Here is a 17,826-nt window from a genome sequence, read left to right on the forward strand (position 1 = left end):
AGGTTATCTAACTTCTTTTTAGAAAAGATATTTAAGAAATTATAATACTCCTTTAGAATAAGTTAGGATAGGTTCTTATTTAATTATTCTATATTAATAAGTACTACTCTCTAGGTCTAAGAGTTCTATTAATCCTATTATTTTTCCTTAATAATTTACTTAATCTTTATTAGGCTAGTGATAAAGATCTCTAAATCCTCTTTCTTTATATACTAATAGAACACTAGTGCCCTAATAATAGTAATATTAATTATTATTAGGTTATTATATCTTAGGGAGTCCTTTCTTTCTAGGACTTAATCCTTTTTATTAATAATACTTTTCTTTAGCTCCTACTTTATCTTAGCTAGGTTACTATAATAATAGATAGCCTCTATTTAGGGTGGTCAGTAATAAGTCTAATTTCTTTATTAATATTATTTTACTCTTATCTTTATTATTAGCTTTTTATTATAATAAACTATATTCTCTTAAAATTTCTTTTTTACTATTAATTTACTCTTCTACTATAGTATTATCTTAGGTAATATTATAGACTATTTCTCCTAAAGTTCTTTATTTAGTATTAAGCTCTATTTTAGCTATATAAACTAATTATTTTAATAGTTTAACTAGGCGTCTTATTTTATTATCTAGGTCTTACTAATAATAATATTATAATGCCCTAAGTTAGTAATAAGTATTAGTTTATTTAAAAATTATTATTTATCTACCTATAGGTGTAGAATAATAATATAAATAATTAGAGTCTTAGGCCAGCTGTTAAATCCTTTAATACCTATTAGTTCTAATAAGGGGTATAAAGGGATATTAAAGAATTAAGCTATATCCTTTATTCTCTATATATTAATAAAGATACTTCCTCTCACTCCTATATCTGCCAATATAGTAATTAGTATACTATATCTATTATATAATAACTAACTAGTTATAGTAAAGGGTTATCTACTAATTAGTTTAAATAGGTCTAATTTTCCTATATCTACTTCTACTTTATCTAAGGAGGAGACTTTCCTTAGGCTAAGTCTTTTATTAGCTCTATAGGTTCTTCTTTAGCCTCTAATTCCTTAAGCTTAGCCAGCTTTAAGTTAGTAGTCTTCTATTTAGGGTAAGCCCTAGCTTTATATTTTATTAAGCTATATATAAAGTAAGTATTATAGTCCTCCCTCTACTTCTTAATAGCTAGATTAATAGTAAGATAAGGAGAGTTGTAAGCGTTCAGCTTCTATAAGATAATATATTTAATAATAGGGGTTAACACCTTATTACTTATACTTAAATTAGTAGGCATAATTCCTCTTCTTTTACCTTTACTATAGTTTATATTATTATTTATAACCTCTAATTAATTTGCTATTTTAGAGTAGTATTTAGTAAACTCCTTAAAGGATCTATCCTTATTAATTTTAGGGATAATAAGTTCTTATATATAGTAGCTTAATTTATAATAAAGCTTATTTTAGAGATTATTCTTATTAACTCCTGCCTCTATAGCCAGGTGTATAAAGTTAAAAAGGAAATTATAAAATTTCTCCTATTTCTAGAATAGATAATAGAATAATACTTTAGCATTAGTGACTTAGTTTAGATCCTTATAAATAGTCTCTAGATAGTTAAGGATATTACTAATTATATTATAGGGGTTCTTTATATTATTCTAGAGTCTAAGAGTTATATATTTATAGGCCTTTTTATTTATATAATTAAATATATAGGCAATATAAAGTTCTTTAATATTATAATAATCTCTATTAGTATGCAGCTTCTACTTTATTAATATTAGCTAATTATTAAATTTAAGATCCTTATTATTAATTAGTATTAGGGGGTTAGGTAGTTTAGTAGAGTACTTAGGTCTATAGGAATTATAAGGTTTAAAGGTTTTATTAACTAAGGTAGTATTATTAGTAGTATTATATATAAGAGCTAATATAAATTCTATATATTTATTCTCTATAACTATAAGTCTAGTCTATACTTCCTTTAGTTGCGACTAGGTTTCTTTTAACTATTTATTATTCTTTAGAGCTAATATAGCCTCAGCTTTAGTATAAAGCTTCTTATTTATTAATTATTAGTTACTTTTAGTCACTAGATATAATATTATATCTTATAGTATATTTAGATTATTTATATAAAGACTAAAGAACTATTTTTTTATTATCATGTCTTTAGTTCTATTAAGGGTCTCATGACATCTAGATGACACTTAGGGGTTATTATTTAGTCTTATTATATTTTTATTATTAACATAATCTAGTAATTAGATATAATAATAGAATCACTAGATAATTAGAGTATCATTTAACTACTATTAATTATATAGAAATTAGGATTAATTAATTTAAATATTATATAACGGCCCTAAGTAAATAAATAATTAATTAGTGGCTTCAATACTAAAATATTTAAATAAGGAGGGGAAAGAGGAGAGGAGAGAGAGGTGTGTTATAAGGCGCGTCTAATATCTCTCTCCCCTTTCCTGCACTAAGCTAAAACAGGAATAGCGGCCCTATTCACCACAACCTGCCTAAGGCATACAAACGACCTCGCCGTCGCCATGACAATACTCCTATCTATTCTATTATTAAGGGAGAACACGTGATGTTCTGAGGGCCACAATTGACTAGTGAAATAATTCGCATTTTAGAAAGACTCTTGGCTCGGCATGGTGTATTATTAGGACCTAAAACTTATTACTTTACTAATTATCAGTAACTAAATGGCTAAGTTGATGGTTAAGGTAGTGATAAAGTAATTGATTCTAGCCCACTCTAAGGAAGAGGCGTCTACTTTACTATATAAGCAGTAAAGGAAAAATATACCGACTGTTGTGCTACTCCTGCATACTCTTGCATACTATACAGTACTACAGATAATAGCTGAGCTATAAACCGAATCTTTGCCTCCAGAGACAATTTACATATTGAAACTAGAGTTTACCATACATCTTCATCTCTCTGAGATTACCTTCATTATACCAGGAATGTTCTTCAGTAGGTTCATTAAAAGCAGTGAAAAATGGTTTACATCTCTTAAGAGCTTCCTTCCTGCTATGTTGATCAGATCAGCGGAATAATACCATTGGTGTAATATCATGAAACCCCTCTCTAGCTCATCCCCTGCTGTGCATGCAGGATAAATTCTATCTAGTTTCTTTTTACCCCTCTTCCTCTATTACCAGGATCTCCACTGCATCTGAAAGGGTGTAAATGGCGAAGAAACCAGGTAATTTTTATTATTTTTAATGCCTCTTAGGAAGGCAAAAGTATAGTAGCACACTGTTTTTTCTACTGTTCTCACTGAATACCACCTTTGAAGATTCTACATAAACCGCCGCAGGGGAGAAGTTAAGAGTACCCATCACATATTTTAATGACAGAAAAGCAGAGAGACCATGTGACGGCTTTCACCCCTATTGGCTACCCATAATAAAACCAATAAATGTTGTAGAGAGCCCCCACATCTCAAAATCTACAAATAGTAGCAGGTGTTCCTTGTACATGAGTTAACTGCATTAGGACTAATCATCTTATACACATCCAAGTCCCCACCAGGCCACATTTCAAAGGCCATCCGCCCCCATCGGCAGTTATTCCCTATCCCACTCCTACACTCCCTGTACATCCTGTACATACATCACTTTCTATATTCTTTTTTTCGGTCATTATGTCACAGGCCACTAAAGCGGAGCATATCCTAGACCTCGTTTCAATCACGAGTATTGTCCAGTTTATCAAGAGAGACTGGACTGGACCCGTTCTTGATATTCCGCGAAACGGAAATGAGCATCCGTCATTGACTGGCTTCTTAGTTGGTCGAAAATGGAATGCAAACTGGGAATCTTGGGGATCACTACTTCTGTCCTATCTCTCATCAAGAGGGTTGGCTTTGAAGGAGAAGGATTGGCTATCTAAGCAGCAAAAGCCTCCACTGCTTATACAGGCGCACCAGATCAAAGACGTCATAATACCAAACTGTTATGGATTACGACCAGAGTTTATCAAGGCCCTTAATCTTTCCCCAGAAAGTCGGGCGCTCGATGCGCTGAGAGTGGGCGAGAAGCTTTTACGCATTGAGAATGCGCTGGGAGTGCCTGGCATTTCACTGGTACTACTACCCGCTATCACCAAATTTTGGCATCTACATGATGATGAGCTACTGCATCTCATTGAAGCTCTTCAAAGTAAACCGCATAGGCACATTGTCATACTTGCAAACGAACTAAACCTCTGGGAGTGGGTGGGGCGATACCAAAAGTGGCATGAAAAGCATACTGGTGAGATCCCTTATACCTGAATCCGAGCTGAAACTAGGCTGACAGATAAAGGAATAGCCCATGAAGAGAAGGGACTAGACCATAAAATCAAAACGGTGGGATTTCCATGCATCCTCGAGGATAGGCGATTCTGAAAAACCCCCCTAAAGTAGAATGGTCTCTAGTGGAATAATAAGGCCCATATAGGCTTCTCCTTTGATGAGGAAGATATTTCTAGGTATTAGTTTCAGCTAAATATCTATCTTCTTATTAGCAGAAGGACAGTTGTCTTCCCATATGCTATATAATAAGGGCCAGACGGCAAAGACGCCATGATTGTGCCTAATCTTACCCCTAATAACATAAAACACAGAAATTAATTTCTTTAATAGGTGTGCTCGCAGAAGTTCATATTCTCTATTTATATTATTTATTATATTTATATCTTTTAGGCCGACAATATATAGACCTTAAATAGTAACTTAGTTAAATTTAACGCCAAGCTTAGTCGCCACCCTCTGTTCTAGCCACTATATAATACTAGTATTAGTAACCTGGAAATAGAGGTTTAGTGATAATTAGACTAGTAGTACTTATATCTATATCAGGTCCTCTATATTTTATAAGCTCCTTATAGTCAGTATTTCTAATAGCTCAGATAGTTAAACCCTAGAACCTTTTCTCTTTTTTTTTAAAATACCTAATAACTCTCTTAACCAGTGCCTCGTCAGGCAATTTGCAGTCAATACTTTGGTACCCTAATTGCTCCATATTTGCATTCTTCAGATCATGGGCGGCCTCGTATTGTTTGTCTTCTTCTGTTAGGTGGGGTGAGGGCATCTTGATGACTCAGCTCGGCTATCACGTGATTTATCGAGCGGTTGTGGATGAAAGAGACCAGATGTCTTAAAGAATGTCTGCCCAGGCTGTATTGAAAATGCAGAGCAATAGATCGTAGACTACTGCCAATAAAACTAGATTCCAGTAAAATCTGTGATGATTGAAACCTAAAGCTTTATCCACCACAGAAGATGCAGTCTTTTATATCCAGGCATTCACTGTGCTGTATCTATGAGTTGGTTCTACAACAGTACTATCTCTTTTACAATATTCTAGGAATCAGCATATCCAGTAGTATCATGCATCATGGCCCACAATATATCGAAGGTGTCATTGGGAATCGTATGCATGGAGGAAAATGAATGCCAGTTATTTTTCCGGCTTCAGACGGTCAATAGACACATTGTACACCGGATGCTAGTTTCAATTGTGCATGCTGGCTGGCGCCTCCCTTAGAACTATGTCTAGCAGGTTGGGAAATGAATCATGTAGATGTTCCCTACCACCTTCCATCCTAATGAGCTCCTTAAGAGAGACTTGCTTCCACGTTGTTCCAAGGATTCTAGCATCAATTTTCATATTCTTATTGATTCCATTTGCATGGTATATGGTAGTACCAACTTGGAGGACCTTTCGCGTATCCGAGGAAGTGCCGTATTTCTGGAAAAACGGTCAATTGAGAGTGTTTACCCATGGATGTGGACTGTTCAGCTCACCGCCGGCTCCTGTGGTGTAAAGTGTTCAGGTACAGGGGGCACATGGAGCCCAGCCCCCTGGTCTTCCACAGATGACAATGACTGTAATGTACCGTCTTGACATCTCATCCATGCTTGCAGACACCGTACGCACGTCAAAATGGAATCCCTGGAGAAGTTAACGTCGGTCAACGTGTAGGTTGCATAAGTGTTTAAGATCTTACATTGCAAGTCAAGCTACCAAATAACCAAAGTATAAAGGTGGTTGATTCAATAGAAATCCATTGCTATCAATATACATGGTAGACTACTTATATTAAGATTCTATTTGAATTTACATCTCCTGCTACGTCCTAGCATCCCTGTAGCAATGTACTGATAGCTATAGTTGTACATAAGGTGATACTAAAGCCCCATATGGTAAGCATTATCTTGGCGCGCAATGGCCACGGCATTCCTCTTTGTGCTGAAGAGCTTTTAGTGTCGTCGCGCATGAAGAGTTGGAGAACAATTATTCTTCGCGCGCGAGGAGATAGGGCTTAGGGTACACTAATTCTTCATGTTTGAGTAGGTACTGGTATTGATGTAACAATTCTTCGCGCGCGAAGGGTTAGGACTTAGTGTACCTTAATTCTTCGCTCTCGATGATTTAGGGTGTTGGTGTAATAATTCTTCGCGCGCGAAATGCTAAGGGCCCTCAGTGGAGAAAATAACTATAAAATACCTCATATTTACATCCTGAATGTGAATCTTTGCAATTAAGCAAAACAACATACATGCTTTATATCCAAGTAAGCCCTATCTATATATTATATTTATAGCCCCACTAATTTACCCTAGCAGAATGTGTTGGGTGAGGCGTAAAACACCTGCTTTTTTCCCTGATTGCACGGGGAAGGCAACAGGAGAATGTGAAAATAATGATCCTGTTGAAGACCATATTCAATGGTGCGAAGCTGCTGTACAGAGAGGTACAGACTGTGATCCTGCTACTCCAACCACGCAGACGAGTTCTACTCGACGCAAAGTTAATTGCCCTCGGCATCGCGAAAACAAGAAAGGCAACGGTGGGAATCAGCCAGGAGGTGGCTCTGGCAGTAGCGGGGAGGCGAGCGGAGGGGTTTCTGCAGGGAGCGAGGTATCCGTTCATTGAAATGGTTAGTCATCAAGTATTGTAGCCTAAGGCACATTTCTTCTCGGCCACCAGGGTTCGGGCTCCGGCCCTAATTAGTCATTCCTTAGTCATTTTTGTCACGTGATCATTACCTCATTAGGCCGGCCGGTCGCGTATATAAATACCAGAACAACCTTCTCGTGTCCAACAAGTGTAAAACGATCACGTGCCGTAAATGCTTATTATCCCATTCATCTGTCGCATTTTAGCGTCTTGGCGCGGAAATCGGCGGTCTTTTATCCGACTGGCTTAGTAAGGCTCGATAAGGGTAAGTATGAATACCTTGACTGATACAGCCCCATAGATTCTCCTAGTTCCACTGACATAGGCCAATCGGAGCCAAGTTGGCCGAGCTCCGCGCCAAGATGCTAAAATGCGACAAGCGCGACAGACGAAGGGATAAGCCCTGTAGAACCAGTGTACTTGGTGATTCCAATTCATCTCTCTTTTATGTACTTGCCTTAAATATAATCATATATGGCCTCATCACTTTTCATTGATCTTGACCATCAGCCTATTCGTGAGAACGACACTCTTGGGTATGGAAGATCAGGGGTAGTCATCCTTCGTGATGGCTTAGCTGTTAAAATACCTTTGAGACATCCTTGGAGTACTGATATCGATTTCGAAATCAATATGGGTGTTATTCACCGCGAGCAAGAAATTTATCGCCGACTTCAATCATCTCAGATTATTGGTGTGGTCCCTTGTGTTCACTTGCTGGACAATGAGACTCACCTCGTATGGATGAAAAATGGAGATATTCGAGCCTACCTGAAGAAAAATGCCGTGTCTCGCAGGCTTCAATTGGCATGGTTTCGTCAAATGACCCAAACAATCAGTCAAATACATGACAGCCGCGTGCTTATTGCCGATATTTCCTGTCGCAATTTTCTCCTCGATTTAAATTTAGCGATAAAGCTCTGTGATTTCAGTGAATCATCTCTTCTGCCTCTGGAGACGGACATGGAATCTGCTGACGACAACGGATTTTCAATTTTCACAGATATTGGACAACTTGGTGCAGTGATGTATGAAGTCATTACTGGACAACAATGTGAATTCAATCTCTTCAGAGATAACGCTGCTGATGATGGCCGAGCTACCTGGCCACGACGAGACTCACTTCCGAACACTCACGAAATCTGGCTTGGTACAATCATTGAAAAGTGTTGGGATGAACGGGGGTTTCCAAATGCACAGTGTTTAAAGGAGGCGCTGGATTCTGTTGCTGAACAAGATATAGTAGAAACAGGCGTTTCTAGCAACAGAGTGTCTCCAAAAAGAACGTCAAAACTCTTCATTCTAGCGACTATCGTCGGTGGTCTGACGATTTTTATAAATCGAGTTTGGAAATAATCAGCATTCTGCAGCATACTATCATGTCTTTTTCTTAAGATACAACGGCTCTGTCTTCTAGTTGATAATGCCATTCTCATGCTCATAATCTCATTCTTTATATCACCCGGACGCGTCTGCCGGCAGGCATGTGCAGGAGCCGTCGCCACTTGCCCAGGACGGCCAGCCCGCTCCCACCCGCGGCTGAGAACAGTTGCCACTTAGTCTGGAATTCCGCTCCGCACTGCCAAGGCCTCCACTGGATCCTCGTCCGCCAGTTGCCCAGATCTCGTGTTAATCCTGCTGTTCCTCCACGTAAGCGCCCCGCCCTCCTATCTCCTTGTCTATGGCTAACAGATGTCCTGGTCACCTCTCCAAACAGTTTTCACCGTCATTTTGGGTCACTTTGGCGCCGCGTCAACTGACGTGCGCATTTGCCGCCCGGTGCCCGGCACTGGGCAGTCAACTGGTGTAGGTCGTACAGCTGCGTGGAAAGTGGGCAAATCTGGGCATCTAATACTTGCCGAAAAGTTTGAACCCGGGAGCGTTTGCACGTGTAGTCAGTAAAGGGAGGTGAGAAAATTAGATGAAAAAGTAGTAGTTTATAGAGCCGCTGCCTCATTCCGGCGCGTTGCCATGCGTTGGTGGCCCGGTGCCTGTTTGCCGAGTGGCAAAAATCCTGGTCCTGGTCCTGATCAGTATCCGAAGACGTCGGCAGTGAGAGCAGTCGCAGGTAGGTGAGGCGGCCTATACCCATTAAAAGCCAAAGAGCCGCTGGTCTTCCTTAGTGAGGCGGAGCGCGAGCACGATGCCAGCAATCTCCGCCGCCACCACCATCTCTATTGTCTCCAGGCCATGTAGGCCTGGCGGATCACCAATGGTTCTAGAGCCGCCGCTGTGGCGCCCACTTCCTGGTAGTGTCCCAAGTCGTCCATGTTTATCTTCAGGGTGTATCTGCAGTACTCAGTTCGGGAGGTCGTCTAGCCACAGACGGCGCCTAGGCCATGGACGGCAGTGATGACTGCATATATTGTGATCGGTGGCGTTTAGATTAGTGTTTCGATCGACTCAGAGTACCGGAAGTTCTGGATGTGGTCCAGGTTAGCCTCTGGTGGTTTCGGGAAGAACAATCGGAGCATTTTGGCCTTCCTGGTCCGGCTGGTACTGGAGCGTGTCCGTTGGTCTTGCAAGAGGGGGGAGGGGGTGTACGCTTAGCATGGCGGGCGATCTTTCGCAAGCGATCAGCTTCAAGATATGTGTATGTATCAGTGCGGTTCCCCCGCGCGCGGGCCCTCGTCGAGTCCTCATACAGGAACGGGAGGAGGACCGACGTAGGAGACGGATCAACTTATTTTTCCGTTAGAATTGCCTTTTTTCTTCTAATCATGTGATCCGCAATGTACCCAAACCCCACTTAAGGATGCCTGCCTAAAACATTATATAACTTAGATTTTCTTTAAGCTCTTCAGCAATGAGCAATGAACAAGTCGAGATTCATTTCACAGTCACAGATTGATGCAGATACAGAAGCACTCGAAACATCAGGTATATTAAATCTTCAAGCTGATCTCCTTGGAAGGCGTCGAACTCTTGGATCCTCGATATGGTTCCCGGATATAATCTTGCAGATCTAGTTGAGCTTGATGAAGATTTTATTCACCTGATCAATATTGCTGTATCGGAATACACAAAAAGTCCCGAGCCATATGATGCGAGCATGCAGTCATATTACCCTTTATATGTCTCCGAAACTTGCGCGACTATTTTACGGAAAATTGAGGAGAAATACCTACCAAAGGTGTGATTTGATAAAATATATTCGGGAAAAATTGCTAATCAGCCAGATACCCAATGATATATTAGATGCGACACGCATCGGCGATAAACGATCGAACGTATTCTTCCTTAAACGCGGACCATTTTTCCCACGACCTGCTGTTGCATATATTGTGATTGTTCTACGGAAAAAGGACAGTCTCAACATATATGCAGAAGATTTAAAGGCTACAAGGGTGCAATTAAACAACAAAGAAGGTTCTATCAATTTTATATCAGGAAATAGCCGGTTGATGGCTGAAGGAGATGGCAATCTACTATGCTTGGTATTGGCTTTAAAGCAGTTATAGCCATCAAATATATTTCAATGCTATCTAGACTACGACTGTATCCGAGATTCAAATTTTGAGGTTGGTAGGATGGGTGTAGTGGACGGTGTTAGAACGCCTGCATACAGAAGCCGGGGCCGAGACATCAAAGAATAGTTAGCTCATGATTTCTCTACCATTGGATAGACAGTAGAAACCAACTCTAGATGTATTAAAAGAGACAATTCAAGACCATATAGTAAAACTATGAGGGAGGTGAATAAATATAAAAAAATAGTTCTGGCGTACTAGACTAAACTGAGGCTTCTCGGAAAGTAATAAAGATACTCCGGGCTTACTTAGTCAGGATGTTTAATCAGTTCCCCCACTTCTAACAATTGCTTCTCCGATTCCTGTCACCGAAAGGGATCTTGGTAAAATGGGCATAACTGAGAGCAAATTGCTAGCTCTCAATATCCTTGAAGAATGCGAAAAGGCTGAGAATGCAGGCCAAGCTGAACTTGATCCTAATTTCTTGTGGGCGTCTAATGTATGAACCTTCTTTTTTCTTGCTCGTACAAGCTTTCCTTCTAATAACAGTATTTAAGCACATCGAGAAAGTTGCCAAGTCGATATTCAGAAAGTTACCAAGCCGAATTCGTGTCCAGGAAAATAGGGTGGAACGTCATTCCCGTAGGGTCTCCCCTATAATACTTTCTCCAGAATTGCAGCCGTTCTTGAATCTGTCTCAACACTCCCCTCAAAACTTTCAGAAAAGCCTTTCTGCCCTCGCATCAGATGAAGAGTATGTGGAACTCCATGGATATGAACTCATCGCCAGATCTTTTCTATGGACCGATGAAATGAAAGAGGGCACAATTCAAAAGATTCATTGCCGGCTGAGTTATACCATCTTCTTTCTAATGACAATGTGTATCCAAGAAGCCGGCCAGAGTCAGGATGCAATCGCCTCTCTTTCTCAAATTATTAATGGTATTCTGAAACTACATCATGCTAGAGTCCAGAAAAAGCTGCGCTCCTGGGTTGAATGGGGCGAAAGACTCTGGCTCTTATCTCAAGAACTAGGCGGCCCTGGAGTTCTGGTACTCCTTCCCAACGACATTGGAGAATCCATGTATGTATTAAGTTTAAAGCTGCTTCTGTGGTGATGCTGAATTGACATAGATGGCTACACGAGCTTCCCAAGAAAGGCGCAAGGCGAGATTTATTATTAGACTCGCTCAAGCAGAGAGGCATCACCAATGAAGCACAGAAATCAGCTGCCCATGACATAATCCTCGAAATATTACAACAATTTTTACAGAAAGCTGGATTTGCTTTTCCTCAATTCAAAAGTGAGTAGGGAAATCCTTTGCTAGGCTATTAGATTGCTTATGCTTTCTAGGAAAAATCATATGGCCTCGGAAAAAGAATATGCCTAATACAACTACTCAAGGCTTCAGTTCTCATGGTTTTCCACAAATACAGTCATCTGCAAACCACCGTCAACCATTTAATAAGTCATATGATGGAAATCTCATGGAATCCGACAAAGAGACAAATGTCCTCCACAATCGTTTAGAGCCAAAAAACCAATCGCAGCTGGGTCTAATAGGTCCAATAAGCACAGCTTATGATGATCCGAATCCCATGGACATGATGATGCCCCCGTTCCAGCCAGCAAGCATAACTTATGACGATCTGAATCCTATGGACATGATGATGCCTCCTTTCCAGCCAGCAAGCACAGCTTATGACGATCTGAATCCTATAAACATGCTGATGCCTCCATTCCAGCCAGCAAGCACAGCTTATGATGATCTGAATCCCATGGACATGATGATGCCTCCATTCCAGCCAGCAAGCACAGCTCATGATGATATGAATCCCATGGACATGATGATGCCTCCATTCCAGCCAGCAAGCACAGCTTATGACGATCTGAATCCTATAGACATGCTGATGTCTCCATTCCAGCCAGCAAGCACAGCTTATGATGATCCGAATTCCATGGACATGATGCTGTCTCCATTCCAGCCAAGAAACACAGCATATGATATTTGAACCCTGTGGACATGATGACATTGTCACAACCTTAGGATATCTAGGGTCAACTGTCCTAGTTTAAACCACGAAGTGAGGCTTCGAACGGTTAGACCTATTCCTTTTCCCGAGGGAATTCGTAATATTTCTTTGCCAAGTCACTACTCAGGAGGAGATCCATCTTAAACAGTATAATAATGAGAAAGAATGAATAAATGATTGATTGATGATGACAGTAGTTACACGAAAGACACCTTAATATAGTACTCTATAGAAGATAGTGCCACCCATAGCACCTCCTGACGCTAGTTTGGTCTAGGACCTGCCTCCCGGTTCTTCAGTTAAACAAGTTGATGACCTTAGAGGGAGGTCCACCCTTTACACTCTAATAGGTAACCACCAAAATAGTGTATCTACTTTAATGATACAGCAGTAGAGCCGGCGAGAAGGTAATCTATAACTAATGTCACTCTAGGTGAAGGTGAAAGATGTAGGCTAATTCACTACAGACAGGCAGATAAATCACTAATCTAGTTAGAGATCCTAACATACTAAGATGGTATCCTAATTCACCACCTACAGTACTCTGGACGCCGGTTTAGTCTAGGACCATAAAGGAAAGAAAGAAAGACAGGCCTGGCCTCTGCCAATGACTACTTACTGACTGCGCCCCAGAACTCCCAGGTTTAGAACCATGTCTTTGCTATTATACTTAGAAATAAAGTTAAATAACTCTAGTTCTTTAGTAATTAGACCTCTGGAGTCTAGTTCCACAGGTTTGTCTCTAAGAAGGATAGTTAGAAGTCATAGTACAATAAGTAGAGGGTTTCTTACTAGGTAACGACAGCGCCGCCAAGACTAGAGTACTAAGTCAACCAATTTAATCTAGACGGTCAGAAGATTCACTGATCTAGTAAGGAATCCTACCATACCATTTTTATGATGCCAATGATTGCCACGGCAGCTGCATGCTTGAGAAACATCTGGTGTGCCTATCTTGATGATATTGTCGAATGGCTTTCTAAGCCATCAGAGAGGGATGAATCCTCTCCATATTGCTGATGGATAGGGGCCAGGCAGACCTAAGGTCTACAGTAAGTGACACAGCTGTCCATGTTTCACGACTGCCTTTGAGGAAGGGAAGGCAAATGGAATCGCAAGATTTTGTATGCAGAAATCTCGGTATTGTAACGGCCCAAGCTTGGAGATATGAATGGTTTTTAAACGGCTACTTCAAAAAGATAATTGATGGCAGGGTGACAGCAGGGTATAATATGACGCAATATAATATTGTACTATCACAATAGCCAGCTGTAAGCAATCTAGAAGAAATGGTTGATCATAAAAATTGAGTAATAATGATGTGTTAACTACGACGGATATATGGATACCTATCGTCAGATATACAGTTTCTCTTTATATTGTTTACTTAACCATTTATTAACTATTTCCTATTGATATTCCTATTATTTGCATATTATCAGGGCCTAACCCTACTATATACTTATATATTACAGACAATATTTATCCCTAAAAGTTATCTAGTTAATTAATTTAATATTATCCTATTATTAGCTCTATATAAGGAAAATCCTTATATTATTTAGCTAAAAGTTATAAGCCTAATTATATCTAGTTAATATAACTTATTTACACTAATTTACTAGATAGTAAGTTAACCTATTAATAATATTAAGTATTATAAATAATTATATTACTTTAATAGACCACCTATAAATATGACCTCTAATATTAATAAGATTATCCTAAAAGATAAGGATAATTGGCCTCTATAGTATATAGCTATATTAAGATATATATAATCCTTACTTATATAAGAATATATAGATTTAGAATATAAAGATATATTAAAGGAGCTATAAGCTTTAACACCTGCATCCTATTAGCAGGGCGTAATAATACTAGAGAAACTTATTATAGTAGAGTAAGCCCTATATAAATATATAATTAATTATTATTATAATAATATAAAATCATATTAAAAGAAGTAAGGCATAATTATTAGGCTTTATAATTAAATTATAGAGATAATTAATAAATACTTATAAAACTTAATTAGTATAATTAAGATTCTATAAGAGATGCTAAAGTAGCTATAGGCAAGATATATACTTAATAATAGTACTTAAATAATATAGCTAGGCCATAAATAGAATAATATCTAGCTAAAAATAATTAATAAAGAAAGCTTTAATAAATAACTTATATACTAAAAGATACTTTATCTTAAATATTATAGCTTTAAGCTTAACACTATTATAGATATAAAGTAAGTAGTATATTAATTACTTAAATAAATTAACTTATTCTATTATAAATATATAAGTATAATAATATACTTAATTTAATAAAACTAGATAGTTAAATACTTATTAAAGATATTAGTACTAGATATATTAATTAACTTTAGAGAATAGTAAGGACTATAAATCTCTTAAAATAATAATATAAATATATTTATATTATTTAAAGATTATAATAAGGATAGATTAAAGACAGCATTATTAAAAAAGATGTTATTATACTATATTTATAGAAGAAGATATTAATTTAAAAAATATTATTATATTAATAAATAGATTTACCCTAATAGCTAGGTACTAAATATAGAAATAATAAAATAATTTAATATTACTAAAGAAAAGAAACTAGTGCTTTATAAGATTATAATAAGGATATATAAAAAAGTAAAGGAGGAGTATAAGAAGTTAAATCTTATAATATAGAATAAAAATATTAATATAGTGGCTTATTAACACCCTAAAAATGTCTAGTTAAGCTTAAAGATAATATTAATAGTATTAAATAATATAAAGGGGAATTATCCCTTATAAGACAGCTTTATCCTAGACTTAAGAATAGATACTTATATCTATAACTAATATAGTTAATTTATATCCTTTATATCCCTAAATCTTATAATATATACTAGAGAGAGTAAGAGCACCTATTATAAAGTTAGGAGTATTATTATTAAGCCCTATATAGTTAATAGTAAGATAATAAATATACTACTTAAAGATATTATATATTTATCTTAATTCTATACTAATCTTATATCTATAAACCTGCTTAAAAAGGACAGTATTATATAGGATTAAGAGGAAGAAGTATTATATAAAGAATATATTAATATCTATATAATAATTAAGAGATACTCTCTATATATACTTAAATTTAATAAGATATTAGTATTTATAATAATAATAGCTTAATAGGAGCCTTAAGCAATAGAAATAATATATTTAAAGAAACCCCTAATAGTAAAAGGGACTATAAAGACCTGGCACTAACACCTAGGTTATATTAAGTATAATATTATTTAATATCTAGAGATATAGGTTAATAGTATAATAATCACTAATAAAGCCTATAAACCAATAAATATTAAATATTATAAGTATTATCTATTAGTATTAAATTAATAGATATTATGTTGACCCTATATATATATAGTAAAGCCATTTAACTAAGTATTATTTAATATAATATAGATAATAACTAGATATTAAGGAGAGAGGTAGATTATATACTTTATTAATAATATAACTTAATTTCACTAGGTAAGATATATTATTAGTAACATAGATATTTAAATAACTATTTAAGTATTTAAAAACTAGGTAATATGTTAATTTAATAAGTAGGTAAAGGCCTACTATATAGACTATAAGACCTCCCTTTATAAAGACTTTATAGACGCAATTATATCAGGCATTATAAGGCCGGCACTGACGCCGCCCTATAAGCCATCTAACTAAGCATACTATGCGACTGTTAGTTGACGTTGGGCATTGATCAGGCACTCATTAAGTACCCCACTTAGAGTTAGGATATATACTATCCCCCCTAGATAGAATAGAACTTTAAGCACTTTATCTTATTCTTTTATTAAACTTACTATAGACTTCTTATATCCCTAGACCTTACTATTATCTAGTTATATTAATATCTTACTTATCTACCCCTAGTAGTATAAGGTTACTACTTATAATTTAAAATACTTCCCCTATATATTAGATTAAAGTGACTTTAATCTAATATAAGAATCCTAGGGCCATAAGAGACCTATACTTAGAAATAACTTAAAATAAATAATATATTAGTAATAAGCCATTACCTTAAGAATATTAAACTAATTATTAAGAATACTTAATTATTCTTAAGTAACCTCTAGCACTAAGGCATCTATAACTAATTAATTAAATATTAATATAAATAAATTAATCTATACTATAGAGGGGCCTAAAGTACCTTTTAATATTTTAATAAATTAAGTAAAGGAATAGTTAGTCTAAGAACTTTTTAAAGATTTATTTAATAATTTACTAACTTCCTCTAGACTTATAATTAATTAGGAGTATTAAGATATTATACTTTAGCTAGCTCTTATAAATAATAAAGTACTATAGTAAATATTATATACTATTAAATAATATTTATTAATAAAGGCTATTAAATATTTAGAGCCTAAATTTTATATAAGTAAATTTATAAAGAAGCTTTATCTTTAGAAATATAATCTTTTAGTCTATATAGAAGCTAAACTATCCTTCTTCTAGAAAGAAGAGGGTAAAGTATAATATATTAAAAGTTAACTCTAAAATAATATAAAGATAAAATAGCTAGGGCGCTATAACTTAAAACTATAGACTCTAATTAGACTATTTAACTTTTTATATTAATAATATAAGAGAGACTATAATAAAGGGTTAATTATCTTTAGTAAACTCTAGAATCTATAATAAAAGTAGAATTAAAGTATTATAAATTTCTTTAGTAACTAGAAGAATACTATATAGATATTTATTATAAGTTAAGTAATCACTAAGAATCTTATCTAGAATTAATTTTTTATATATATAATTAAACTAAAGCTATATAAAGAGATTACTAGAAATCTAATTATCCTTTATAATATTAACTCTATTATAAGCTTCTTCTTAACTATTAAATCTAAGAAGTATATATTAAAGGGTTTAGAATAAAGCAGCTTATAAAGGATAGAATTATCTATTTATAGAGCTACTAATTATAATCTATTAATAACTATAATATTAATACTTAGTAAAGGTATTAGTAATTAATATAAGAAGTCCTAAAAGAGGGGGAGAGATAAGGATATTATAAAGAATATAAAGAGGTAATATTCTTCTTAATAGCTTTTATTAAAGAAATAAGAGTAGTAAATAAAAAAAAGATATTACTTTATTTATAATAAGATTAGATATATTTCTCTAAACTATCTTAAAAAGGAGAAGAAGCTAAGTTAAAAGAAGAGTAATACTAAAAAAATAATTAGTAATCTTAATACTATTATAGTAGAATAAGAACTCCTTAATATATTAGTTTTAGCCTATATATAAAAAAGTA

The 17,826-nt window shown here is 35.8% G+C and overlaps 4 protein-coding genes across 4 annotated transcripts; all 4 read left to right on the forward strand.

The window, feature by feature from the left end:
• Positions 1–3,669: 3,669 nt before the first annotated feature.
• Positions 3,670–4,299, forward strand: ASPZODRAFT_147267 (hypothetical protein; the record flags this gene model as incomplete). Its single annotated transcript, XM_022725246.1, has 1 exon — positions 3,670–4,299. The coding sequence occupies one exon, from the start codon at positions 3,670–3,672 to the stop codon at positions 4,297–4,299; it is 630 nt and encodes a 209-aa protein (XP_022576938.1).
• Positions 4,300–6,517: 2,218 nt separating this feature from the next.
• Positions 6,518–7,116, forward strand: ASPZODRAFT_137242 (hypothetical protein). The gene is made up of 2 exons (XM_022724254.1): positions 6,518–6,584; positions 6,634–7,116. The coding sequence occupies exon 2, from the start codon at positions 6,638–6,640 to the stop codon at positions 6,944–6,946; it is 309 nt and encodes a 102-aa protein (XP_022576939.1). The 5' UTR covers positions 6,518–6,584; positions 6,634–6,637; the 3' UTR covers positions 6,947–7,116.
• Positions 7,117–7,444: 328 nt separating this feature from the next.
• Positions 7,445–11,558, forward strand: ASPZODRAFT_76868 (hypothetical protein; the record flags this gene model as incomplete). Its single annotated transcript, XM_022730134.1, has 2 exons — positions 7,445–8,120; positions 10,990–11,558. 2 exons carry the CDS (start codon positions 7,445–7,447, stop codon positions 11,556–11,558), a joined length of 1,245 nt encoding a protein of 414 aa, XP_022576940.1.
• Positions 11,559–11,722: 164 nt separating this feature from the next.
• ASPZODRAFT_1310665 (hypothetical protein) lies at positions 11,723–12,500 on the forward strand. Its single transcript, XM_022722658.1, has 3 exons — positions 11,723–11,744; positions 11,853–12,165; positions 12,286–12,500. The coding sequence occupies exons 2-3, from the start codon at positions 11,929–11,931 to the stop codon at positions 12,451–12,453; spliced, it is 405 nt and encodes a 134-aa protein (XP_022576941.1). The 5' UTR covers positions 11,723–11,744; positions 11,853–11,928; the 3' UTR covers positions 12,454–12,500.
• The last annotated feature ends 5,326 nt before the right edge of the window (positions 12,501–17,826 follow it).

Source organism: Penicilliopsis zonata, assembly GCF_001890105.1.
Source record: "Penicilliopsis zonata CBS 506.65 unplaced genomic scaffold ASPZOscaffold_28, whole genome shotgun sequence".
In the NCBI taxonomy this organism is placed as follows: domain Eukaryota; kingdom Fungi; phylum Ascomycota; class Eurotiomycetes; order Eurotiales; family Aspergillaceae; genus Penicilliopsis; species Penicilliopsis zonata.

Coding starts and splice junctions, on each gene's coding strand:
- ASPZODRAFT_137242 (XM_022724254.1), top strand. CDS start 6,638: ATGTGTTGGGTGAGGCGTAAAACACCTGCTTTTTTCCCTGATTGCACG.
- ASPZODRAFT_1310665 (XM_022722658.1), top strand. CDS start 11,929: ATGGAATCCGACAAAGAGACAAATGTCCTCCACAATCGTTTAGAGCCA. Junction 12,166..12,285: donor ACGATCTGAATCCTATAAAC/ATGCTGATGCCT, acceptor AATCCCATGGAC/ATGATGATGCCTCCATTCCA.